A 26,418-nucleotide genomic window follows, 5' to 3' on the forward strand; every position below is an offset into this window, starting at 1 on the left:
AAACAGAACAAATTCTGTGGAGACTCAGTATATGAAAATAGCTCTTAAACTAAACTTCTAAGCCTTGCTTAATGCTTCTTGCAGAAAAATCAAAGTGAGGAATGTAGCCAATTAAAAAGGTAAACAAGATTAATGATGTTTTAGTATTGAAATTCAAAAGCTTGTTTTCACACAAGATGCAACAAAAGTGAGATAAATGACTTACCACTGCTGGCGACGGTACATGAATGCTGGCAACAGAACGTGGCCTTATGTGATTGGCTAAATGGCAAAGAACTACTCCATCCATCAATGCTGCTCCAATGTCATCTGGCAAAATTACTTTTAACCTTGATTCAAGATTCTATTAAGAAGTCCATAAGTAAGTTACTTTCAGCATTAGCTAATTTTCAATTTTAAATCCAGGGTATTTTGAAGCATTCAGTTTAAAAGGGACATTTTAATACTAAAGTGAAGTAAATGGAGTCAACTCACACTTTACTGAGTACAGATATCCTTTTCTCTTTATCATTAACATTACGTTCCCTTTGCTTGTTTTTTTTGTTTGTTTGTTTTTTATGAGACAGCTACATAGATTGAAAAAGACATGCAGCCAACAACTACCATGATACATAGCTCTCAAAGCCATAAGATGAACTCACTACTCAATAGGAAAGCACAGAATTTAAGGACGCCAATGTCAGGCTGAATACCTCATTAGCTGTTAGTGTGCAGAATTTGTGGGTTGAAATCATACACAATTTTACTAGGAGAAGGAGAAAAAAAGAAAGAGGGGAACACAACCACTTTGGGCATGGCCATTTCACTCATGCAGATGACAGTTAAATAGCTGAGGAAAGGGTGGCCAAGAAGTGCCCACACTTGTGCTGCAAAACAGAGAAGGGAAGCAGGGAATGTTTTTTCCCCACACCAGCAACAAGCCTTCACTGCTCAGTAAAGTGCAAAGTAAGTAAAACGGACAAATACAGAAACAGTCTTCATAGAAGTCATACCCCAAATTAGAATTAGTACTGCCCTGGAAAGCAGAGCAGCTACAATTCACAGTTAACTATAACTGCTAAATATCTTGAGAACAGAACTATAGAGAAAACAACTTACTGGAACTCTGAAATGTAGGTCCCATTCAGTATTGTATAACTTGTAGCAACTTTCTATATTCAAAAAGCATTTGGCTATTCAGAAGACTATGACCATCTTCCTTCAAATCTCAGGTCAAATAGCAGCAAACACAAGCAGACATATTGTCTCCCCAGAAAAAAACTAAAACCTCAGAAACCTAAAAAAATTGTCATTTTTCATTTCACTTCATTTTTCAGCTAAAAAACACCCATTTAGTTCCTGGTTGGTATTTTGGTTGGATCAAAGCTAGTATCAGTGTAGCCTGTTACATGAAACTCCTTAGGAAGAAATATCACTACAGAGATGCCCTTGTGCAACTGTCATGATTTGCAGGCCTTTATAATAAAGGTCTAAATTGTGGTACAGAGCAAACTAAATGCACTGCACTCATGTAGTAAATAATGGTACATACATTACGAAGCTGTCTTATTTGTTCCCTTTCTTCCCTTAAATGCTCCATTTTCCTCCTCATTGTAAATCCAGGGTCCACTGCACCATAGTCCTGACGTGATGCACGGCTGAAAGCTATTAAACATTAATGAAGTTAGTTTTCAGAATTCAGATTTTAAAAATGCAATGACTAAAAACCTGCCACCAAGGATAAAAGTGGGAAAAAAGCTGCAGAACTTTTCAGAACAAATATATTTAAGTATCCTGATGTAAAAGATGCTATGAAATTTATCTTTCAAATAAAATACACAGATCATCTTAAGTGCAAATGGATAACTAGAAAATATGGAGATAGAATTGACTTCAATATTCAAATATCTGTTTAAGATATACAACTGCATTTGCAATTCTCCAAGCATATTTTGCAGTCTGGATTTGAAAGTATTTTCATTGTGTTTTACTTTTAATCAAGTATAAAGTCTTTATGGAGACTAAAAAAGAGACAGAACTTCCCGATATAACTTACAGTGAAAGACTTTTTTATATATATATATACACACACACACACTCACACATATGCTCATGTTAGCTGTGCATATGCAGAAACACAGTGATTGCTTATTAAAGAACTAATTGAAAAATATGAAATGTCTCATCTAAAAGTTCAGACATTCACTTTACTATTCTTCACGGTCAGTAAGCCATCAAGTGACAATTCTATTATTTTATAGAACGCTGGCAAATAAAAACACTTCTGTAGCAATACGACTATATCCTTAAGTATTTTACCCCATACTTTTGAACAACAACAACAAAAGAAATCAATACTTACACCTTTAGAACTTTCTATATTGTTTCTAATAGTTTGGATTTTAGCAAAAGATCTAACAATCAAAAATAACAGGAAATTTTATAGATAATCTTGAAATCACTGCTCTGAATTTATACATTATGAGAGCATGTAGTTTGTGTGTGTATAGAAAAATGTAATTGCACATTACCAACAGTACCTATGGAAGCCACAAAGATTTTGGCTTGTAACTAAAAAACAAAATGCCATTCACATTCCTAGAACTGAGTGAAAGGGGTGCTGCTGGTTTACAGACACACGCTGGTAGTGAGTGGCTCCTAGGAAGCCTACTACCGCACTGAGAAAAAATGGGCTGAAAAGTCTTAACAAGCCTCCTTCCTCCTATCAAATCTGCACCTTCCTGCAGCCAAGTATGTAGGTAACTCAGAAGCCTCTAAATGATCACAGCCAGGCATGTCCTGGTACATGCAACTAAACTATCTCTGGCACAGAAGTTTCACGGAACTGCTAGTATTAAGGAAGTCAAACTTTGCTACCATAAACACTGAATGAAATTAGACTGAAGAGTTGAGATCATTCTTTCTTTATGAATTTGCATGAAGACTGTTCCCTTAAAAACAGAGAAGAGTGGTTATTAACTGGAAAAACGATTGCACAGTGGCTTTTCCAAACTATGGTTTACACTGTTGACATCCAATATTCACAGACACTTGCAAACAAAAGAATACTGTAACTGAAAAAAAAACCTGTATTATTTCTACCTAGATTTCAGAGTACTGAAAGTCTATTGTTTAGACAATACAGGCTTCTTATGAGGGTAGGGCAGTCTTGGAAGAGTCAGGGTGCAGCAAAGCACTAAGCCATAAAACTCCTGGCAAAGCTCTGCTCAAAGCATGCTTTCATAGGACAAATTACAGAAATCTGCTTCTCTTGAAACCTTCCTGCCTCATCTGTCAGGTCTCAAGAACAATTGCATGCTGTTTCCCTGTTCTTTGGCAGTGACTAAATATGCACAAAATAAATAAGTGGGGAAAAAAATTTTTCAAGTGAATTAAAAAAAAATCACTGTGCAACTTGGGGAACTTTCAGTTATTCATTTGCCAAAGCAGCTGTCTACGTCTTTCCCAGTACTGTGCTTGTGATAAGTACACTGAGTGGATTGCTGTACTGTAGCATCTCTTCATATTCACTCCAATTCATGCATCTGCTATCCTTATCATCTCTTCCAGCCTGGGAAATAAACATCTGTTCTATCATGCTATGTTACAGAACAGCAGCTTACCTGACCTTGGTTTGAGACCAAACGGACCATGAGTGTTACTATCTGTCCTTTCATAATCCTGTTAAAAGAGATAAAGTCAATTTTCTTCCATTCATTAAAAGAATTAACTTTTGTTCCCATCAAGACAGTGTTTAAATTATTCTTGCCTAGGAAAAGTGAGTCCTTCTGCTTAACTGTAACACACTCTTTTGAAGGGGACAGTAGACAATAAATGGAATGAAAGTAACCTCACGACATGCAGATAAAATTATCTTACTGAGGAAGAAAAGCAGCACCAGATTAACTAAAATCTACTCTAAACCATTTCCAACTACTGCAAACCATTCTGTGGACAGAGTTCTAAACAGGCTATAAGCAAATGCAAATATCCTCCCAACACTTAATATAACAATATTTCTTAGGAAACATTTACTTTCAATTATGAAGATCAGGTTTTTCTCATTTCACCGTCTAAAAACGAAGACGCACTCAGTAATTTGGTATGTACATGAGACATCCTTTTTTCAATTAATTTCACTGTATTTGGAAGATGTTCTCGTTCTGCTCCCTCAGGTTCCTTATTGACATGAGGTGGAAATATTAATAATTTTTGGTATGCTTTATTCAGAGCTCAGTAGCGTAGTGCAGCCACAGTGAGACTACATGGACATTGCTTAAAAAGGAGAGCAACCAGTGAATGGTGCCCAGTGAATGAAGCTGCAAGGCTGCACCACAAAGGTGACACCCAGAATCGTAAAGGATGAAACTCCCTAAGAAGTATCAGTACCCTTGTGTTCCCTGTGATATATAAAATACTAAACCACAAGTTTTATTTAAAATCCTCTGGATGGCTAGTGCACAGAGGACTCCTACAAAATACTGCAAATTTGATTTTTGTTTTATTAGCTTTTTTCATTACAAAAGATAATGGAGACAAAGCAATGCACCTTTCTACACACCAGTCAAAAAGAAGAAAAATCTAGGAGAGATCAAGTAGTTGCAAAGGTAAACCAAGTTGTAATAACTGTCTCTAGTATCTATATACTTTTGAATTTTTACTATGATGAAATATTTCTAATTGCAGTTTTAAAGGAAACTAACAGCTTTATACCTGCATGGAAAACCTGGTGACAAGTAATGCGCACAAAGAAATGTTTGTTTAATGAAAAACAAAACCACAAACTTGTACCTCAGACGACACAGGAGACTGTGGGGACACATTAGTATTATCACTGTCTTGCTAAAAAGAAATCAAAGAGATGAAATTATAAAAATGAAAATTATGATTTAACAAGAAACATGAAATTATGAAATACACAATACGTGAGACATGCAACATTTATCAAGTATGTGATAAATTGGCAGCAACTAAATTTAAAAACACGTAAATCAAGGAAACACTGTTCACTTTGTGTCGAATACTACTTTTACATTACCTCTGCTTGATAGGTGAATTAACTTTCCTATTACCAAAGCAAGTAAATGTCCTACTTTTCCCCAGTACACAATCTTGATGACTTTTTTCAAATAAAGGAGTATAATACTTATTTCTGCTATGGCTTTGGAATGCAAAGTTTGTTTGTGTGGACTCTAGCCAACATTCTCCTGTTCTGTGACTGTGGCTCATAGGTGTTCATAAAAGATGAATGAATAAAATGTTTTCTTAAATATTTTACACAATTACTATTTCTCACCTCATCATTTTCATTTCCACTTGAACTCTTTCTGGAAGACTTATACTGCAAAACACACACAATTATTACTTTAAAATAGAAGTATGATTTTAATTTGAACTAAATGGCTTGATCTCATTCAGATGTTACTTATTACTAGAGAAACTGCTGAGGAAAAAAAAAACCAGATTACTGAATCAAACCAGCAAAAAAGAAACAAACCAGAAAAGGAACATCTAGTTCCTACGCTAGTCAAGATCTTAGTTATGTTAATGAGATAAGAGCATTTTAAAACCAAATACTTTTATAACATGAACTCTGACTGCCTATAACAGTTGATCCCAGTGAAAAGATTTTAACAACTGCTACTCTGAAGCATTATTTGTTAGGAAAAATTATGCAACCTGTGAAAGTTACTTTTACAATATGTTTTGCTATGTAACTAAGTTTGCTTACGCTTTGAGAGATTGACTTGACATTGTAAAAAAATTAAATAAAAAACCCCCCAAGACTTCCTTTATAACTTCAAAGCCTGATCACATCCTTTTATCTAAGACCAGCACTTTTTCCACGTCTGTCTGATTTGCTGCACACTGCCTTCATCACTGTCCCACTTCCTGATTAGTGTAGGAAATTTCCTAAAAGTGTAGGAAATGAAGGAAGGATTGAAGAAATTTACAAAAGTGGTATTTAAGAAAATAAGCATATTTCATTGTCTTCAGAGCAAGTGTACAAAAAAATAGAAAATACATGCAGCTAGAATTAAAAAGATCCATCACTACCAAACTCTGATAAGTGCATTGTGTGTATATGGCCAGCCTACCTAACTTTATGATATAACACAACACAGGCTAAATTAAGAGACTAACTTTGGAACTGGAAGGATGGTTATCCTTCAAATATCTGACTTGCAGGGGTACATACAGGTTTTAGAAGAATTTCTTAAAAACGAAGAGAAACCTGAATTGCAACTGTGTTCTTTAATATTAATAAACACACAAACTTACATAGCTCTGTTATAGAAAGTTGTATTTCTTAGTTATGCATGAAAGATGCTCATCTTCAAAGTTGTAACTGAGCACTGTTGGACTAAAATTGAACAGCTTTATAGAGTTGAATTTTCAAGAGCCTTTGAACTACATGCTGTACGATGCTGACAACAATGGTGAAAAGCATCTCTCTTGAAAAATCAAAGTCTGGGACAAGCAGCCTTCATTAGCTATCCTACTGCTGTTCATTTTCTGTGCAAATTAAACATGTCTTTTGCAGAATGATTCAGTAAAGTGTCAGTTGTTGGTTTGTGGGATTCTTCTGGGTTTTTTTGGTGGTTTGGGATTTTTTTTTGTTTGTTTTGGTGGTTGTTTTGTTTTTTTAAACTATGCACAGAGTACAGGTAGTTCTGGGGTAGTGACCTGTTACATATATCCATGACTGAATATTTCTCTTCTTGGGTTTATCTCCTGTATGTTTGCAGTACAAAGCAATATATTACTTTGGCAGCTGATAAGGCAAAGCCTAATATTCTATGCCCGGCAAGCTCCACTGCTGACTTGTGTTTATACAGGCCTTTGGCCAGTTCTGTGTTCATGTTTCTCCACCATAATTAACCATATCAAACCTAGAATGTAGTAATTCTTTTCTATTGTTGATACACTAACAAGAATTTCAGCTTGCATATAGCTAGGATCCAAGACAACTACAAACTATTCCAGGGTGGGGGGGAAAGGCATTTTGGTTGATAAAATCGTCTTAAATGCTAATATTCTTTTTATGTATTTAACACAACAAAGATTTCAGGTTCCAGTGAGACTTCAGTGCAATGCCACAAGAAAAGGAGTTCTGATTCTCACGGGCAATTTCCTGCCCTACTACTGCACAGTACAACCGAACAATAAAAATATATAATATGTATAATAAAGATGCTCTATAAATACTTCCAGATGCTGATTCAAGTAAAGTTTCCCTGTTCTAATGATGCCTATTGCCGTAATTTGCTATGTATTCTTAAGATATTAATGTTTGGCAGTACAGATAGGATTATACAAAGAGCTTTTATTTGCCAAGAAAACATGGACACAATATGAATTGTATTTTCACTGGTTTCTCAGAACAGCAGTGGTACCAATTTTTTTTCCCCCCAGTTTGCCATGGAAGACAGACTTCATTCTACTTGCTTTTTGCCTTGTTTTTGCAAGTGAAACTATCAGTGCTACAGTATTTTTTGTTTCTGGTACGGCCTGCTTAATTCACTTTTGAGACATGTCTATAGCTGTATGTAATGTGATTTCAGATAGCTGCTTCCACCACAGAGCTCAAAACTAAAATCTGTATTAGCATTTAAAGACATCCTTTAAAGTTATGAGAAATCACTAATGCAGGTCATTTGTATTGATAGCACAGCTGTTTAATGAGTCAAATGACTGAATTTTGTTTTACTTAGAAGTTTCTCCCCTTCCCCTCAAAGGCTGCAGGGCAAAATTAATTTAGGGATGAAAACCCTGGAAAAAGGATACAACTCCATAAACTATTCAGGAAAAAAAAAATTCTTGTGATTATAGAAGCTGTTTATCCGAGGTATATTTTTCCCTAGAATTTAATTTCTTTGATGTTCCCTAGCATTTCATAAATATGTTTGATGGCAAAGACCCAAGAAACTAATTTCAGAAGTGACAAATTTAATTTTAACTCAGCCTAGCACTAGTCAGAATTCTCTTACTTCTCTACCATACCCCAAAACAAAATTTTATCTCATGCTGCTGTAACGTCATATCTGTTCTGCAATAAGCAGACACTGACATCTGGTGACCAGTGGTACACTCCACAGCAGTAAAGTAATACTGAGAAAATTTCCTCTCAAATGCAAACTAATGCAGTGAGAACCAAAATGCATAGATCATGCTTATAACCATGCTGCCCAAAAAAGTAATGTGTATTTTTCTTGCACTACAAAAAACCAAACCAACCCACACTCAAAATGGATTGGGAAGGACCAATGACTGAAAATTAGTTTCTGGCTTTACCAGAAGACAACTGTAAATTACTTTCTTTTATTTAAAGGATAAACAAAGTCTTTGGTAGATTTTTTCCTTCTGATTTTCCTGCACTCTCACATAACCCTAAACACATACATATATATTATTTAACTCAAAAGAGCCAAATAAAAAATTACAGGTTACATACAAAATTAAAAACATGACAAACTTTGATGTTTTCTCACCTTTACTCAGTTATTTAGTTTCTACTACTCATTAAAAAAAAAAGTGTTACCCACCCACACTCCCCCCATTACCTTGAAATACTCTTTTCTAATTTGTTTACTTCTCCTTCTTTCTTCATTCTGCCAAATCACTGGCTGTGTTTCTGGCCAATGCTGCTCATCCATTGAATCCTTCTGGTTTTCCAGTGGCTACAGAGTTCAGAAGTATTTTTACATAAAAGGTAAATACACCTTGTGTGCATTAACACAAATTATTATGAACTACAATTATGAATTGTTTGCCTCGTTCTAGCTTTATGACATGAAAGTATTATCAGTCTTAATGGTGATTCTGGTAGAAATCACTTATTTCCTTTCAAATTGTAAAACATATTTCATAGAGTAAAAAGAATCTATGAAATAATCCTTAAGAAAATACCCTTTCTGCATTAAGCCTAATTTTTGCAGGTGCGTTAGGAAGCCACCTAAGGCTGCGATGAATAACTTCCAAAAAAATTAGAAGTGTGGTTAGCCACTAGCAAATCTAATTTCTCAGTCTGAATACTCATTGCACAGGAAAAGGATGGCTACAACAAGATAATTTAAGTGTTTGTCTGCTGTTCCTATCTAAAAGATTATACACATCAACTAGCTGTAAAAGAAATCTCTCTTTCAAAGTATTGTATTATGCAACACATTCTGAAGAGACAGCTAAACTAGATTTAGTCTTAAAATAACAATGAATATGTATGAATGTCTATTTTATGAAAACTGAAAGCAGACAATCTGAAGGGACCATTTCATAAGGCTAAAACTACATTTCCAACTATTTCTTCATATTAGAATATCAGGCCATTTAAAGCAATTGTAAATACCTGATGGATTAAAATCTGAAATAATTTAAAAAGTACTCTCTGCAGTTTCACTGCAACTTTACCATATCATGCAAGTTTCTCAGTGAGGTATGGGGAATGAAAGGCCTATATAATTCAAACCATTTAGAAATTTAAAAAACCAAAAAACATTATACTGAGGCAATAAAATTTGCATGTAAAGAAATACTAAAACCAAGTAAGTAAAACTTATGTCTTATTAGTTTCAAGATCTTAAAGCTAGTACCATATGTTCTTGAAAAAGGCCTCCATTACATACACTTCAAATTATCTTCAAACGTAAGTTCTCCAAAGGTTTTACATTTTCCACCACAATTACATACCTACAATAACTATGTGTGTAAGCAACCATATGAATGTATAAAAGTTTTCTGCCAGAAATGCAAAAACAAACAAATGATTCAAATATGAAGCCACCACATTTACATTTGACTATTTACCTGCCAGCTGAATGGGGACACTGGGGAATTCACTTCATCTGTTGAGACACTAGAAATTAAGATGAGAGGCAGTATGAAATTTACTACTTTGTGTACTTTAAAACATCAAAAAGTGAACACTTAAAAAGCAGCTTCTCTGTATTTTTGGCTACCTGTATAAGGATGTCACAGTGTGGCTAATGTATTATCATTTGACTAAAAACTCAAATCACATTTCACTCTCCTTTACCATATGCTGACAATAGGTCTTCCACACTACAGTACTTTATTCAGATAAAGCTTTTTCTTAAGCATGTTGATCTTTAGATATTACTAATGCATCTTCATTGTTTTGTTTCTCAAAGCAACCAATGAAACATTTTGTTCAAAGCTGACAAAAGATCTACTCTTAAACTTTTGGAAGACTCACATGCTTCACTGTTAGCTCTATACAGTAAAATAGAAGATTATACTCATAGGGAAGGGAAAAACATTTTAAGATAGGATAGTGAAACTGCAAAATCTCAAAAAATACACTCTGGAACATGAACTGCCTGAGTTTATTGAAAGTTCTCAGGAAGATAAAAATGTTTAGATTCAGTGTCACTCTGAAGTTTTCTTTCTAAATGTTTCTGTGAAATTCAATTCTATCATCTTACCAGCAACCATTTTATTCATGTTCTGACAGCTGGCTTAGAAGCTGTGCAGTATACCAAAAAGCTAGCAGCTGGGGATTGAATGCAAGAAGGACATAACACCATGACCAATTATAATAAATCCTAAAGGGAAAGCAACTAGGCACTTAGCTTCTGCTACTTTGTATTCCTTTTCCTTCATTTTTTTTGCTGTTTGCCTCAAACCAATAATACTTTTTAAAGCTGTTAGGCACAGGAAATTTGGCTGAATCATGTCCAATAGCTCGATAAGCAATCCAGTCGAGAATTGCAGGAACTGCTGCAATAAATAACTGAGTTTTGCTGTTGATATATATACATCTATTGACATGTTCTATAAGTGTAAATTCTTTAGGGATATGACAGTCTTTCTACTCTCTTTGTATGTTCCTTATGCAGTGTGTGATTTGGGCTCATATATCAGTGCAATAAAACAACAAATAGCCTGCAACATCTACCTTATCTTGTGTGCACACTCCAAAATTAAGGGGGGTGAGGGTTGGGGGTTTTGGGGGGTGGTTTTTTATTTGGTTTTTGTTTTGTTTTGAAGTCTCAGAACTGTTTCTGTTGTATTAACAAAACAGGGAAAGGTAAATTTAACCTTTCCCGAATCACCCTATAATATGAAGGCCTAACATAGCTGTACACTACAATAGGTGACAGCATCCCGAAGAACAGATACTGTATGTTAAGTAACCAAGGACTGGAAAGTTCCAAATGCAAATTAATAATAGCTGCAGCATGGTTCATATAACCATGGGACATATGTGCAACCAGCTCTTCAAAATCGCAGATAGCAATGAGAGAGAAGACAGCCAAAATAGGATGTATCACATTGAAATATCTACAGTGTGTCCCTTTTCTTTTCAAGTAAATGCTTTCCTGATGTGTACCTGAACTGTAGAGAGCTGTTACCACCCCTAGTGCTCTCTAGCAACACCAACAGCAGTTACGGCTTTTGTCTCTAAGATTCACACTCAAACTGGGATCTGGACACAAGCAGATACAGATACTTTTGAAAGTATAGATTTTAAAAGACTATGGGGCTGGCAAAAAAAAATAATCACAAAAGCCACTGTTCAAATGCAGTTCTCATTACAAAGCTGCCAGTAAGCTCTCCCTCTTTTGCTTAAAAATTAAAACAGATTACTTCTTGACCAAACTGATTAAAAGAACTGATCTAGGATTCCTTAAGGGAGGGAGGGCTGAAAACTTGCAAAGTTCTCTCTCACCCGTATAGTCAGAAATAGGAAGCTGTGATTTCCCAATTTCCTAAAGACAAGGCTCTGGGTATTTTTGTTTGCTGTTGTTTTGTGGTGGTATTTTTTAATCCGAAAAAGAGCATAAGAGTGCATCTCCTGCAGACAACGGTTTCCTCATTGACACATCCTCCACAAACTATGTAAAAGTTTTGCAGGCTGAACTCCCAGCAATACTTTTCCAACAGCTCTTAAGAGCACAAAAGGACTGCCAGGGAGGAAAATTTAGATGCCTAAGCACAGCTAACAGTGCTATTTTATGTAACAGGATCTAATGTATTCACGCAGGACTGTTACCTGTGGGAGACATGACCTTCTGGACTGGAACTGGATGCCTAAAACATCACTGAATACCTGTCTTTAGGCACCTGCATTGCTGCCATGACCAGACCCACAAATTAGTTTCTGGATGACATCAACTTTCCTAGAGGCTCAAAAGAACAGATTTTTTTTTTTAACTGAAAAAGAATCTCAAGAACAGATTATTTGTGTAGCTTCTACTTCATCTTGAGCTAAAAACATTATGACAGAAGATGGCAGTAGTGACACAGAATAAACTTAAAAATTAAATTAATAAAATATTGAAAGCTATGATACACTTAAGTATATCAATACCATTTTTCAGATTCCATTGGCTGCTTTGGCCTGTTCCTTGTGCTTACTGAAACTGAATGATTAAGAAGCCTAGAAAGAAAAAAATACATATTTATTCAACAGCTGTACAGTTCAACCTTTTTCTTATAATATATGTTACTTTCACTGCATAACATTTCCTGTAAATAGTTTTGAACATTAAGGTGACATTTTCCAAAAAATTAGAAAACGTATGCATGTACACACATGAAATCCAAGCCCAATCCTGCTTCCATTTAAATCAACAATATTGTTTCCAGGTCTTGAAATATTTCAAGTTCTGAATTTTAAGTTAAACTCGATGATCATTCAAACCAAAATGAAGACTCCCTTTATTTTTCTCCCTAAATACATACTATTTCAACTGATCTCACACCTGTGTAGTTATGCTGCCCTCAACACAAAAGGCCCCACTGTTCACTAAAATTAGAAGACAGAAGACAGTCAACCTAAAGCAGACAAGAAATGATACACAGATTAAGCACAACAAGTCAGTCAGTAGAAGCAAGTAAGAAGGTAGCTGAGTAAGAAACACTGCAAGTGCAAAGGAAATGTAGGGAAAAAGGAGAGGTGGAAAATAGAGAAACAGGCTAAGAACTAAATGAAAAGTCTAATGCTGAAATGAACCAATGGAAATTCCATTTTTCTAAACAGTAAATAGTCAAAAAAGCCTAAACTTACATAGAGATTCAGAAATGTTTTTTTCATCTGGAACAAAAACATACTAGATGTGCACACACAGGAAGAAGATATGAGCTATTATGGATGTTTAAATTGTTAAAAATAACAAAACAATCAGTAGCACTTAAAATTATTCATTTTCCAGTAAGTGTTATGTTGAACAGTAACTAGAATGAGTAATTTTGAATTCCTGGAGGTAGTAATATTACACTTTGACACTGACTTCATGTGCAGAACTGTAATCAAAGTATATTTACACTGAATTATATAGAGAACTATAGTGTATTAAGAATCAGAAAGAACTAGAACACCAACTATTCAATGGAAGAAAGATAAAACAGTAGGCACCTTTTTATATTTCATTGTCACTACATAGGGCAGTACAACTATTAACTTCAAATGATTGATGATTTTTCAGTCAGACTTCTCTGATTATTGTGATAACTTTGAGCTCAGTAATCTCATTTGTAGCTTAAATCTCGCACTGTGTGAACCTCAATTTAATGGGATTATGAGAAGTTAAGCCTGTAAACCAGCACAGTCTGCAGCAACTACTCTCCCTATATTTTGCCTTCAGAAACTTAATTTTGAGGGTACATTCCAGAATTAAATTATGCTACAGCCTGAAAAAAGTGTTACAAAAAATTAATATTCAGAGCATAGGTTATCAAACCATAAAATAAACATGCTATTTTAAAGTCATTAACTTTTAGAGAGAATTCCCATTTAAATTAGCCTTATGTCTTCAACTGAAAGCAATTAGAAATTCAGAGAGACTTTGTAGCAAGGTATGACCACTTCAACAGAACGAGCTTTAAAAAAAAAAAAAATAAAATAGAGATTTGAGTGACCTGAACAGTTTGATGTCACATTTGCATCAAAACTGACACTATCAGTGTAAATTCAATAATTGTATGTAACACAGGCCATTTCTTTCTTAAACTCATGATCGGAAATGAAAGGAAAAACTATTCAAGCTAATTCAAACATATACACACATGAACTTTTCAGCTACACTGTTTCTATGAAAGTATATAATTAACATTTGTTTATAATAAACTTAGTTTATAATAAACTCAAAGTATATTTTTATACTTTGCAAAACAAAATCAAACGCAATCATTTTTGAAACTTCCTCTTTAAAAACTGAAGAATATTGATGGGGAAGTAACACCAAATTCAGCATCTGTCAGGTTAACAGTTACTAGTCCAGTCAGAGAAATCTCATTTTCCTGTGGAATAAGGAACTTGAAAGTTTTTAGTTAAAGAAAACGGTGAATAAAATTAATCTGGATTTACTAAATTGCAGAATAAGGAATTCATGGCAAAATAATTTGTTCAGCTGGAAGGGGTGGGGGGGGGGCAGGAATCGATCATGGTAGTTAGGAACTGTCTTCCAGGAAATACAATGCAAAACTGAATATGCAAAATGAAAGTACAAGCAGCTCATATTCATAAGTCATGCTCTTAAGTGTGGTGTTAACGGTGCAAAGATTCCAGCAACTGCTTCCATTCATACTACAACTCATTAAATCCAAAACTGTTTTTTTTATTAGGCGGATCAATTATCAGGCCAATTACTGATGGTCATACTGAATCACTAAGAACTTGCATAAAACACTTGTATTAGTACTGCAGTTAATTTCCCACTTATGGTTCCTACTAACCACACAAATTCTGTTGTTACAGAGGTAGCATACAAACTATTAGTCTGAAAGGGCTCTAAAACTCATATAAACTTTGAAATGTAAATTACTCAACAGCACATACACAATGACACTTTTATATGTATTAAACTCAAAAAACAACATTGCGGGTCATTTTTCTAGTTTTAGATCATGCAAGCATAACATCTACTCCAAACTGCTGACTAGATAGGAGAGAAAGGTGATGGCAAGACCAATTACAATACTGGAAAATATTTTCTAAAGTTTGAGAATTTAAAAAGTGGAATCTCTTCTCAGTTACTTTCATATTTTGAGCAAGTGTGACGTCATGATTAAGGGACACAAAATAAGTGAATGATGGTAATGTTATTTTAAGGTTAGCTATCTTGCAGTTTAAACAAGCAAGCACTACCTAGGATCTTTAAAGTGTATAAAGACACTAGAAATATTTTACAGTGAGAAAAAAAATGATGTATTTTAAACTCATTCAGGAGCAGTCTACTGTCTTCGCATATGACTCTGCTTTGTGATCATAAGCTGTACTCTCAGGGATTTAGTTTTAGGAAGTCACTGATGTCAAGTAAGAACCCATACTTTGATGCAAACTGAAACAGGTTCATTTAGTACTAATGCAGATTATTTAATCAAAGCTATCCTACTTTCTTTTGAAAAAGACTAGGAGTATCCAAAGTTAGAGTTTCAATTGATAAAGGTAACAAAGTCTGAAATCACTTGATTCATCACCCATATGTTTGAGCATGGTCTACACAGCCCATTCCAGATTCCTTGTTACTTGTGAGGTTTGTATATCTGCAAATGCTTCCTCATGGCTGTCAAATGCAAAACAAATTGTCACTGGTCATGCTAATTTGGAAATGATCACTTTAAAACCAAGATACCTTAAATAAAAACCCCAATCTTTTTCCTGAGGTTCTATACTTGAGGTATTATATATTAAAAAGCAAAAAACTGAAAAGAAAGCATGCCAAAGGTACAGGAAATTATGCTTCTAGGTTTGGATTCATTTAAATGTTCTTTGGAGAGTTGCCTAACTAAATATTTTTCTTAAATAGTATTCGATCTTAAAGAACAAAAACTGCATTGCAATCTATTTTTGATAACAATATCTTAGGCTAACTTAGCCAATCCCTTTATTCTGTTTTTGTTCAAGAAATGGCCAAAACTGTTTCTTTTGTCCACGTTTTAACTTCAGAAGTCTGAAGCTCTACAAACACTTTATACCTTGATGCACGTCCTGCCGCCCTTGTCCTCTGGAAGAGTTTTTCACTGAATGAAGTTCTATAGCTTAATGGCCTTCGTCTGTATTCATATTTCATGTACACCAAAGCCAAAGACGGAAGAAGGAAGCAGGATAGGTTGATGGGAGAGGACAGGGAAGTCATTAGCATAGCAAGCAAAAAGAAAAGAGACTGCATAATATTAAAAAAAACACACTGAACAAACAAAAATATGATTAATAAGAAACTATTTCACGATGCCCACTTTTCTGGGGATTCTTTTTACTCAGATTGAACATATTTTCCACAAAAACACAGAAACATCTTCACTAAACTTCTAAATATTAATCTTATTGCAGTCTATGGCAAGAAATTACAAATTCACAGAACTATAGCTTCAAAATCAGGGTTAAATTTTATGTCAGAGGTAATTTTGCCCTCAGGTACTTAAAGATACATAAGCAAGCTTTAAAACATAAATGCTAAACTAAGAAGTAAAACTTAACAACTAATAAGACTGTGTATACCTAACAGTTCCAGAGCAAAGCAGAACCATTAGCAAGATCACTGCATTAAGATACAACGACATATGACAAATAAAATCTAAGTTGCAGTACTTCAGAAGAGGAGTGGCTTGGTATTTCAAATGACTAGATAACCACGAAATATTAAAACTAATCAAACAATTCCCACGTACAACATAAATAACCATCATATAAAAACCTAATATAAGAAAAAACACTTATTCTCTTTTTATTAATAAATTAATATGAGAAAATTTAGCATTCTTATCTTTTTTTGCAATATTTTTGGTAATAAGAATTTATTAGCATTAAGATTTCATTCTTATTTTTCCCTTCCCAACATGAACAACCAATTCTTAATCTTCCCCCCCCCCCCCCCGCACTACTGCTATTGTATTTAATTAATATAAAATGCTGGTAAATTTTTAAAGCTCTGCAATTCATAGTATCAGGATATGAATTTCTCAGGGCTTCACATGTATTTCAACTAACTTAAAAGAAAAACAGCAATGCAGAATCTTGTCGTTACACAGAAATTCAAAAGAAATAAAATTAGTATTAAGCTGGTATAAAGTTCAATCCATTACTGTGGGATAAGGAACGACTGTAATGAACTATTTAATGAACTACTATTAACTACAACTTTTACATTTCAGGAAAGGGCTTACGCTCACCAAAGTACCTCACTGGTGATTTGCCTGCTTGGTAAAGGAACCAGAAAACACAGATCCTACCCTAGCCTGCCTACATCCTATGCAGCTCCAGGTATTCCTTCCTGCTCTTCGTTTTACAGGGTTCTTAACTTGTTCTATTACATTCCTTTTATCTGCTGCTGATCTACAGCTCCTTTTCAAGAATCATTCTGTTGTGATGCCCAACTTAAAGCGGAGAAAGTCAGGTAGTTCATCAGGATGAACTTACACTATTCAAATTATTTATTTTTATATATATTTATAATATATCTATGCTCTGTCATTTGACAGAATAATGTTTGAAAAAGTTTCCCTTTCAGTCCATAGGAAATTTATATCTCGCATTAGACTGACTGCAGGAAGTACCACCTAAATTACCTTGTATTTGAATAAAAATAACTAGTTATGAACAAACTGTATGCAGGTTCTGTAACTCATACATATTAAGACAAAGTAATTTTAACATATTACCAATAATCTACTTATACAAGCATTAACCACGCCTACTTAAGTATACTGCTTTGAAAATAAAAAGTATTAAAAAATTAATATAAATCAAACCAGGAAATCAAGAGACTTTCACATTCATCTCTTCCTCTCCAGAGGAGGTATATCACTGCTCTCTAGACAGCAATTTTATGAAAAGAAACACAGGACAGGTATCTTGAAAGAGTATGTCATTTCAACTGTTTAACAGCTGGACAAAACTGTTCTCAGAATTATAAGGTGCCAAGGGCTTTTGGGTATAAGGCAGGCCAAAGAATAAATTAATTGTAACAGAAGTTAACTAATATTGTAATACCTGTGTTTTTGTTCTTGCTGCAGTAACTGAGCTGCTATTTTTCTCAAGTCAGTCACTTCTTTGAGTTCATCATCATCTTCAGCCAGCAGCTGTTCTTTCTGAAGTCTGAAAAATTAAACATTAGTAACTTGGCTGATTTCAGTAAAGTAAGACACAGACATTGCTACATTATTGGACAAGAACTAAGAAGTGCTTCTTATAAGCTTATTTTCTGTCCAACAAGGAGCACTCTATGTGTTCAATATGAGATTTCTTTCCTCCATATGCAAGGAGCTTAAAACAAAACCAAAACCACCCTCACCCACGTAAAACCTTCCCCCCAAAAGATGAAGATTTACCTTTTTTCATCTCCCCAGTCCTCATTCTGTTCTATTTTCTGGGATTTCTCAGGATGTTTTCCCCGTTCCTTACACAGGATAAAAAATAAACTTAGACTTGAATGGAAGAAAAAGCAAGCCTGCTGAACGGTTTTTCTTTTGTCAAGCTAGGCTACCTTGATATAAGACAGTAATGGTCCAATCTGTACATCTCCTTGCTCAGGAACAGCTCCCTCTTCTGCATTCGGATCAATGTAATCATACACCTCCTGGTCTAGTGAGGATTGATGAAGAATGGGAAAGATGATATTAAAACGGTTCTCTCAACCAAACGTTATTCCTGAGAGAGATAAGTACTTATGAAAAATATCAGATAAAGATAAAACAATGAAATCATGTCTCCTTGAGCTAGGAATACCCTTTTTTCTTTCTTCCGGGCCTCGTCTATTTGCAATCACTACATTGTTTTCTGAAATGATGAAAATACAATGCCAACATGTGACTGCATCATTTTGTGCAATTTTTCTTACATTAGATTACCTAAGCAAAAAGTATTTCTGTTACCTGACAGATGCACAACAGATATTACCTTTCTGCAGATCAAGTTTATTTCCCATTACGTGATTGTCATTCCTTAATGTCTGTTCCCTTGTTGATTCTGATACCTGGGAGTGAAGGCTGATTGTATCATCATCAGATGGCTGCAAAGACAGTCACATTTAATACAGAACTTACATATAAATTACATTATTATATTATTTGCTAAGAACTCTCAAATTATAGTGCAACTGACCCTATCCTCTATCATGAGGGAATGGCTCCCAGGAGAGAGAAAATAACATCAAGTCGGGGGGGGGGGGGGGGGGGGGAAGCAGATTTAAGAGAATCATAGTTTAGGGAGTGACAGACAACTGTTCAGTATAATACAACACTGAGATACAGTATTTTGTTCAAAGAGGTCCGGTCCAGCCCTGGTCAGTGGACTAAGAAAACTGTACTTGGGTACTTTCTTATCTAATGCCTCCAACTACTTTGACCCTTGTTAGACCACTAAGAGGGGGAAAAAAAACCCACACCACACCCCCACAGCTTTACTTCTAATCATTTGGAATTTTCTTAAAAACCCAACTAGTAATACTGCTTGTTCTACAGTTTTCCCACTAACTATCACTCTGCATTTGTAGTAACTCCCTTTCTAAGTTTCAAAAATCTTTCGTTCTACACTATTCAATTTTGACATCACTGTTATTAGTTACAGCTCCTTAATCTAGATTTCTAAAAACACACAGATAACTTATAGGGATTTTTGTTCATTGCTTTAAACCTAGCAGATCATTCAGAAGTTCATTAAAATTTAAACAACAACGAAGATTACCAACATATACAATCCTTAACTTTAGTCCAAATAAACTTCCATTTCCTTAAGTACATTCATTTCATTCATAAGAAAATAAAGTTTCAAATAAATTTTGTCCTTTGTGTAGAAAATGATTATGCACTTCACACATTAAAAGTTCCAAACAATTCCTTAGGTCAGAATTCAGTTTTTAAATGCATGAAATTTAGACTGGAATGAACCTTAACCAGAAAAGTCAAAGCAATATGTAAATAATTTGTGTTTGATACTGGCAGTCTATTGGTTTAAACTCAACTGTATAGATATTCAAAGAATGTTAAATGCAACTTAGTATTTGTATTTCTCAAATGATAAAAAATACAAAGGAAAAAATATCTAAAAAACAGAAGTTACACAAATTCAACAGTGAAAAATACTCACTTCTGTTGTGGACAACCTTTTATCCCCATTATCACTTCCGATGCCAGAGTCTGGTCCATGATTTTTATTGGGATAAAAGTCCTCCATGCTACATTAAGAAAAACAACACAAAAAAACCCACACAGGAATGAAAGAAACAGGAGTTTCACTTTTCTAAAAAAAAAATAAACATCCTTTTAAAAATATATTCTCTATCTTTATCTACAGTTGCTGATACAGAATTTTTGCACAATGCCCCATGTGCAGAGAACAAATTCTTAATCTCCTACAAGAGTTGTTCAAGAAAAAAGTATCAAAGCAAAGTTAAAGTGGAAATGATCAATTACTGTACTCTCTATACCTATACAATTTTTGAGTTGTTCTACTTCATTCAAAAATACAGTCTTCAGAAAAGGCTTCCTCTGAAAAACCACAATTCCTTGAATTCTATCGGCAAACATGTTTTTCTACCAGTAGCAAATACACATTCCCTAACAGACTGTCATATTATAATGGTTTAACACTGCCTGAATATCTATGAAATATTTTCTCCAAATTTATGCCTTTTGAAGACATAAAATTGGCAGCATCAGCAGGACGTGTTTTCCAACTGCGCACTGGAGCTTGGTTTAAATCATAAGATTATCTGGAAAGTTTAATTAATCAGGTACAGTGGTAATACCGATGACCTTGTTCCTTTGCAATACATTTTAGTTGTAGGCCTTAAGTTCAGTGGAAGCTTTTGGGGAACAGTTACTGCCCACATTTTTTGGGAGAATTTACAAGCAATCTACAGACACTGTGGACTAATTCCCTATGGCACAGTCGCCTGAGACCAAGACCATGGACTGAATCTGATGGTTCAGATGGTTCTATGTAAGCTTTATTCATAACTTTCATCTTTCCTTCAGCCTTGAACACAGAGGCACAAGTTGCGTGCGACCTTTTAAGAAAATAGGCAAAGAGAGATTATTGTTCCATATGGTTTCCAATGGCAAGCCAATTGATGACAGAAAATACAAAAGCATTCCCATTTAATTACTCAAGAGGTACTCTGTACAGAAGTCCAATAAAATATTCTGCACTTTTTAACCTCAACTAAAAAAAAATCACTGGTATTTCACTGATCTTTAAGTTAGTTTCCCTTAAGATATATGTGGGAGGCAGACTTTCCATCCAACGGACTAGACTAACTTCATATTCAGGACATTTATGGGAACATCTCGTCTACTGTTTTGACATATCTGGGAAATAAATAGCTGAGTTTTCCAATAAATAAATTAAAAATACATCTTTGTTCTGATTTCCAAGTCTTTAGCGAGTACAATGAAAACTTTTCATAGAAACTTAGATGAGCCAATTAAGCTTCCAATAACACAACCTTAGAAAATAAATACTATGAATTCTAAGGAAAGAACAATTAAAGTATTGAAATTACAGCTATCTGTAATAAACAGATCACTTCATAGCAAATGCTAAAGTAAATAAAACAAAAACTGCACTACTCACCTGTCTGTGAGTGGCTGGGAGGGGATTCGTTTACCTAATGACGGAAGATCCAAAGAATCTGGTTTTTTATCTATTCTGAGGCACGCCTGAATGCTGAGGAATTTAAATATATGTACTTTACCCTTTAAACATATCTGTTGGGAAACAAACAAACAAAAAAGAAATCTTAATTACATAGCATGTCTTTTGAAAATGCACCCCAACAAAAGCTACACTGAGTTTGTACCTAAACTTCCTGCTAGGAGAAATACAACTAAAAATACAAAAACCTGATTGGTATAACTTAGAACAGTTTCCTTTTTCTTAAGATCCTAATGCAAATTTCTGAACTAGAATACTTTAATACTAACCTGTGCTGGTGGTATCTGCATTGGATTGTTATCCAGAACTATAACTTGTAAGTGACGTAACTTTCTGTAACAAATTGGAATTTCTGTAATTTTATTACAAGAAAAATCCAGCTTTACCAAGGGAAGGTCTCCTAATTCTGCATTGGGGGAAACAAAACAAAACAAAAAAAACAAACAAAAACAAGAATCAGATATCTTCTTAAAACTTTACCTAATTTACCTACATCAAAGACATGAAAACTAGTAGCTTACCATCTGGCAACATATGGAGATTATTTCTTCTTATGTTTAATTCTCTAAGTGACTGCAATTTTCCTATTTGCTGGGGAAGAACCTGAAGCTCATTGCAGCTAATATCCTAAGAGACATAAAATTAATAATTTAACTGAACATCTTAAATTAAATTAAACAAAGGAAAACTGCTACCAAAACTACTGTAAACCATACTATAAAAAACAGAAATCCTATCTTTCTTGTTTTTTCCACAAAGTGAATAAGTACCATAATAAATCTTGCTGTTTCTTCCATATTTAGTGATTCATGTTTCAGAAACTCATTTCAAAAAGTTAAATCAATGAATGATGAAAGACTGGTTTTCAGATTAAAACTGTAGGCTAGAAATCAGGAGTTCCTGGCAAATGATTTGCATTCTGCTCCTTTTATAAAAATTCTTCTTCCTTAGAAAACCTTGAATCAATCCACACAACTAAAAATTTATGAAGAGCAACAGCAGGCTCCCAAACTTTGTGGATACAAGCACTAGAGGGTGACAAAGCTGCACCAAGTAAACACAGAGTAAAGCTATTTCTGCCACTAATTTAACATTTATTTATGTAGTCCAGGCTGGGTCAACAATCACACTGACATAAGACCACTTCTAACCTTTTTTATTTCCAATTGAATAAAATTGGCTTAGACTAGTTTCCTAGACTAAGTAACAATGATAGACATCTAACTGATGAAAAATTCGAAACTGATTTTAAACGCAAGCTGAGTCAGTAACTAGAAGCCAGGCCTTAACCAGACAAATCTCCACTACACACTTCCAGAGCTTCAGCTTAGGCACTGCTCATCTGCTTTTGGCAACCGTGATGTCTGCACATAGCTAGATGTCTCAGAAAGCACAGCTGCTTAGGATCAACTGTTGTGTATCTCTTGCAAGTTATTCTCTGTCCACAACACCAAATTTAACATGGGATTCCCTTCCTAAAAGCATCCTTCTAGCATGTGGCTTAGTTGTCAGCTTTTTTTAATGTATATATATTACTTACGTTCTAAACAGGTATAACACAGGTACTGGAATGAAATTGTCTAGTAAGTCCTTAATCTGTGTCATCAAGCACGCGTTCTAGGTTTGACAATTTTGAAAAATAAGCCAAAAATACTACAACTGCAATTCTGACAAAATGTCACTTCCTGTAAAGAATAGCAGTGATCCCACCTTGAAATCCTATGACATTGAAGTAAGTGTAAAGAATTTCTCATCACCAAAGAGTAGAGGACACTAGAAAAGCTTCACAAACATTCAGAGTATTACTCATAAATTAAAAAAGAATGTTGATTTATAGCTCAGAAATTAGATCATGTTAAAAGAAATCTCCAGGGCATACACAGCCGCTCTGGAACCAGGATAAGGATTGCTTGCAATGACCAAAGAAATCACACATACTGGGGGGGGAAATCAGACCTAGTCCAAGTGCCAGGTCAGTGAATACTTGTGCATAGTTTTCCAAAACATATGACCTTAACATGGAGTAACGATCAGAAAAGCCCAGAATATTAAGAAATATAGAGAAAGTAATGTACGACAAAGAACAAAACTCTAGTATGCCATAGAATAAAATCACATTGCACAGACACCTAAACTGTGAATATCACACACCATTCTATTCACTCCAAACAAAATAAAGGAATAGCAGAAATGAGGGGGGGGGGACCACCCTAAAACCAACACCAAACACAGAACAAGACAACAATGATTGAATGGCATAACTTGTATAAGAGTACAGTGAACTCTTCAGATGGGAAGAAGATTCCTGATAACATATAAGAAAAAAAATAGAATTATGATTCCTGTAAAGAATGTAAACAGAAAAATTCACCGTTTTCAACAACATACAAGCAAGGGACTCAAAATAATCTAAAGAGCAATTTTATTTATGAACCCCTTAAGCTTTAGTTAACTCAACATACTGACTTGTATTTAATCCCATTTTTGAAACTCTACAATACTACACCTGTAATTTGAGCTCAAACACTAAGAAAAGGCAGTAACTGAATTTACATTTTGCTGTTCCACATTTAAAAAATTATTAATTTATATTTTTACTATACTGTAAATTGTTTATAGTTTAAATTTACTTAGTACAATGGTTCACTATTGTACTTACCAGCTCCATTAGATCTCTCAACTTTCCAATTTCTTCTGGAATGGAGACCAGCTTATTATTACTAACAACCAGAACTTTAAGTGGAAGATCAAACAGGTACTTTGGCAACGTTGATAAAAGATTTCGACTTGAAAGAAAGAAAAATGAACAAGCAAGACTAGATTATAATCTTCTTTTTAAGCCTGATAGGGAGTCTGAGATGCACATTGAACAACTTTTCTCCTATTCCAGAAGACATTCTCCACCTATTACAATTTCGTCTAAATTTAAGCTACAATCTCCATCATTAATTCCTTACCAAGTAAAAGTCCATGTCGCTTGATGAAATGAGTATGTACTATAACTGAATCTAACACTAAAATGTACAGAGAAATCTGCTGAAAGAAATAGTTTGATGTTTGCTTTTATCCTACTTTCTAATACCTTCAGAAGGACCACCTGATTTGACAGCCTACCAATATAAAGTTCATATTCTTAGCAAACCAGAACTTTATACAAGGCCATTGCTTCTCATCTCATGTGGTCATGTCACTCCTGAGCCAGCACAAAAAGCCTTTAAAATCTATTTATTACTTTGCTGATCAACAGCCTGGAAGGTAAGTTTTAATTAAAATTTATTTCTTTTGTGTATATCATTTTCCAACTACATGCACGTATGTCTGCTTTGTACACAAGAAATATACTGTTACTAACATTTTGATTTAAATCCATATTAGAAAAACTACCAACTGCAGACTGCCACTGCCAGAAATACATTGAATTTTTCTAATACAGTACTTGTACATTTAAACAAACCATTAGAAAACCAGCTTGTTCAGATGTCCATTCACAGATAAAAGTAAAAGAATTTCAGTAATTGCTGTTGCTTTAAGTAACACCGTGCAGAGTTCACTTCTATTTTGAAAAAAAAAAACAAACCCTACCCAAAAAAACTTTTAAGTGTTGACATTTGTGTTCACACTATATTAAGAAAACCCAGAAGTTTCACTGTTTAATTGATATGTATCAGAGCACTGTTTTCATATTTTAAAAAAAACAAATTTTTACATTATTTTTCTCCATGACTACAGTTTATAGGGCTGCAAAACCAATATCATGGTTTAACCCCAGCCAGCAACTAAGCACCACACAGCTGCCCGCTTACTTCCCTCCCCTCCCCGCCAATGGGATGAGGGAGAGAATCAGGGAAAAAAAAGTAAAACTTGCAGGTTGAGATAAAGACAGTTTAATAGGACAGAAAGGAATTAAAAAAAGGCAATAATAAAAGAATTGGAATATACAAAACAAGTGATGCACAATGCAACTGCTCACCACTCGCTGACCAATGCCCAGTTAGTTCCCCAGCAGCGATCCCTGCCAGCCCTACTCCCCCCCAGTTTATATACTGGGCATGATGTCACATGGTATAGAATATTCCTTTGGCCAGTTTAGGTCAGCTGTCCTGGCCGTGTCCCCTCCCAATTTCTTGTGCCACTCCAGCCTTCTTGCTAGCAGGGCATGAGAAGCTGAAAAATCCTTGACTGAGTATAAACACTATTTAGCAACAACTGAAAACATCAGTGTGTTATCAACATTCTTCTCATACTGAATCCAAAATGTGATGCTGAACTAGCTACTAGAAAGAAAATTAACTCTATCCCAGCTGAAACAAGGACAACCAACAAAAATAAATTTATGTTCTTGCAACATTTCAGCTTCAAAGAAGCAATTTTAACACCATAAAATGAAAGTAAACTTCTATTAGTATCTTTATAAAACTAATGTATTTTTTCCTGTTAATTCTAAGTGAACAATACAAGTTAAGTTCTGGATGTAGGTATGCAGTAAGTTTCTTTTTTTAAGTTGTATTTCAGGCAGAATGACAGGCTTTTTTGGTTGGAGAGCATGAGAAGCAAAAATATAATGTGCAAGCAAACTTCTTTTAATTTATTATAAAAATGTAGCAATGAAACAGTCATTCTCTGCATCACAATCTCCTCCAGCTTTTTGTGGGTTTTTTTGCTTAAAGAAGAGCTGCCTACTTTACTATGAATTGCATGACACATTTCTTCAGTCGTCTGAATGCAAAATTAGACTTTGAGATCATGTGGTTTTCTTCTGTAACAAAATATTGAAACTAGTAAGCCAGGATTTTAGCCTGTTCAACTCCTACAGTCCACATGTT

The 26,418-nt window shown here is 34.6% G+C and overlaps 1 protein-coding gene across 2 annotated transcripts in view; it reads right to left on the minus strand.

Moving 5' to 3' along the window:
- Nucleotides 1-26,418, minus strand: part of LRCH2 (leucine rich repeats and calponin homology domain containing 2) — a 57,457-nt gene that overhangs the window by 11,113 nt on the left and 19,926 nt on the right. Inside the window, exons 3-20 of one of the 2 annotated variants that reach the window (XM_075054276.1) lie at nt 24,255-24,381; nt 22,117-22,222; nt 21,865-22,001; nt 21,515-21,648; nt 20,027-20,114; nt 18,839-18,950; nt 18,426-18,523; nt 18,271-18,338; nt 17,933-18,037; nt 15,919-15,996; nt 12,311-12,379; nt 9,784-9,832; nt 8,544-8,660; nt 5,276-5,320; nt 4,771-4,821; nt 3,603-3,660; nt 1,532-1,644; nt 206-343 (exon numbers count right to left, since the gene is read on the minus strand). In XM_075054276.1, coding sequence (XP_074910377.1) covers nt 206-343; nt 1,532-1,644; nt 3,603-3,660; nt 4,771-4,821; nt 5,276-5,320; nt 8,544-8,660; nt 9,784-9,832; nt 12,311-12,379; nt 15,919-15,996; nt 17,933-18,037; nt 18,271-18,338; nt 18,426-18,523; nt 18,839-18,950; nt 20,027-20,114; nt 21,515-21,648; nt 21,865-22,001; nt 22,117-22,222; nt 24,255-24,381 — 1,693 coding nt within the window. The remainder of the gene's footprint in view (nt 1-205; nt 344-1,531; nt 1,645-3,602; nt 3,661-4,770; nt 4,822-5,275; nt 5,321-8,543; nt 8,661-9,783; nt 9,833-12,310; nt 12,380-15,918; nt 15,997-17,932; nt 18,038-18,270; nt 18,339-18,425; nt 18,524-18,838; nt 18,951-20,026; nt 20,115-21,514; nt 21,649-21,864; nt 22,002-22,116; nt 22,223-24,254; nt 24,382-26,418) is intronic. The other variant, XM_075054277.1, reaches the window with a different exon arrangement.

This window comes from Buteo buteo, chromosome 22 (genome assembly GCF_964188355.1).
Source record: "Buteo buteo chromosome 22, bButBut1.hap1.1, whole genome shotgun sequence".
In the NCBI taxonomy this organism is placed as follows: Eukaryota; Metazoa; Chordata; class Aves; order Accipitriformes; family Accipitridae; genus Buteo; species Buteo buteo.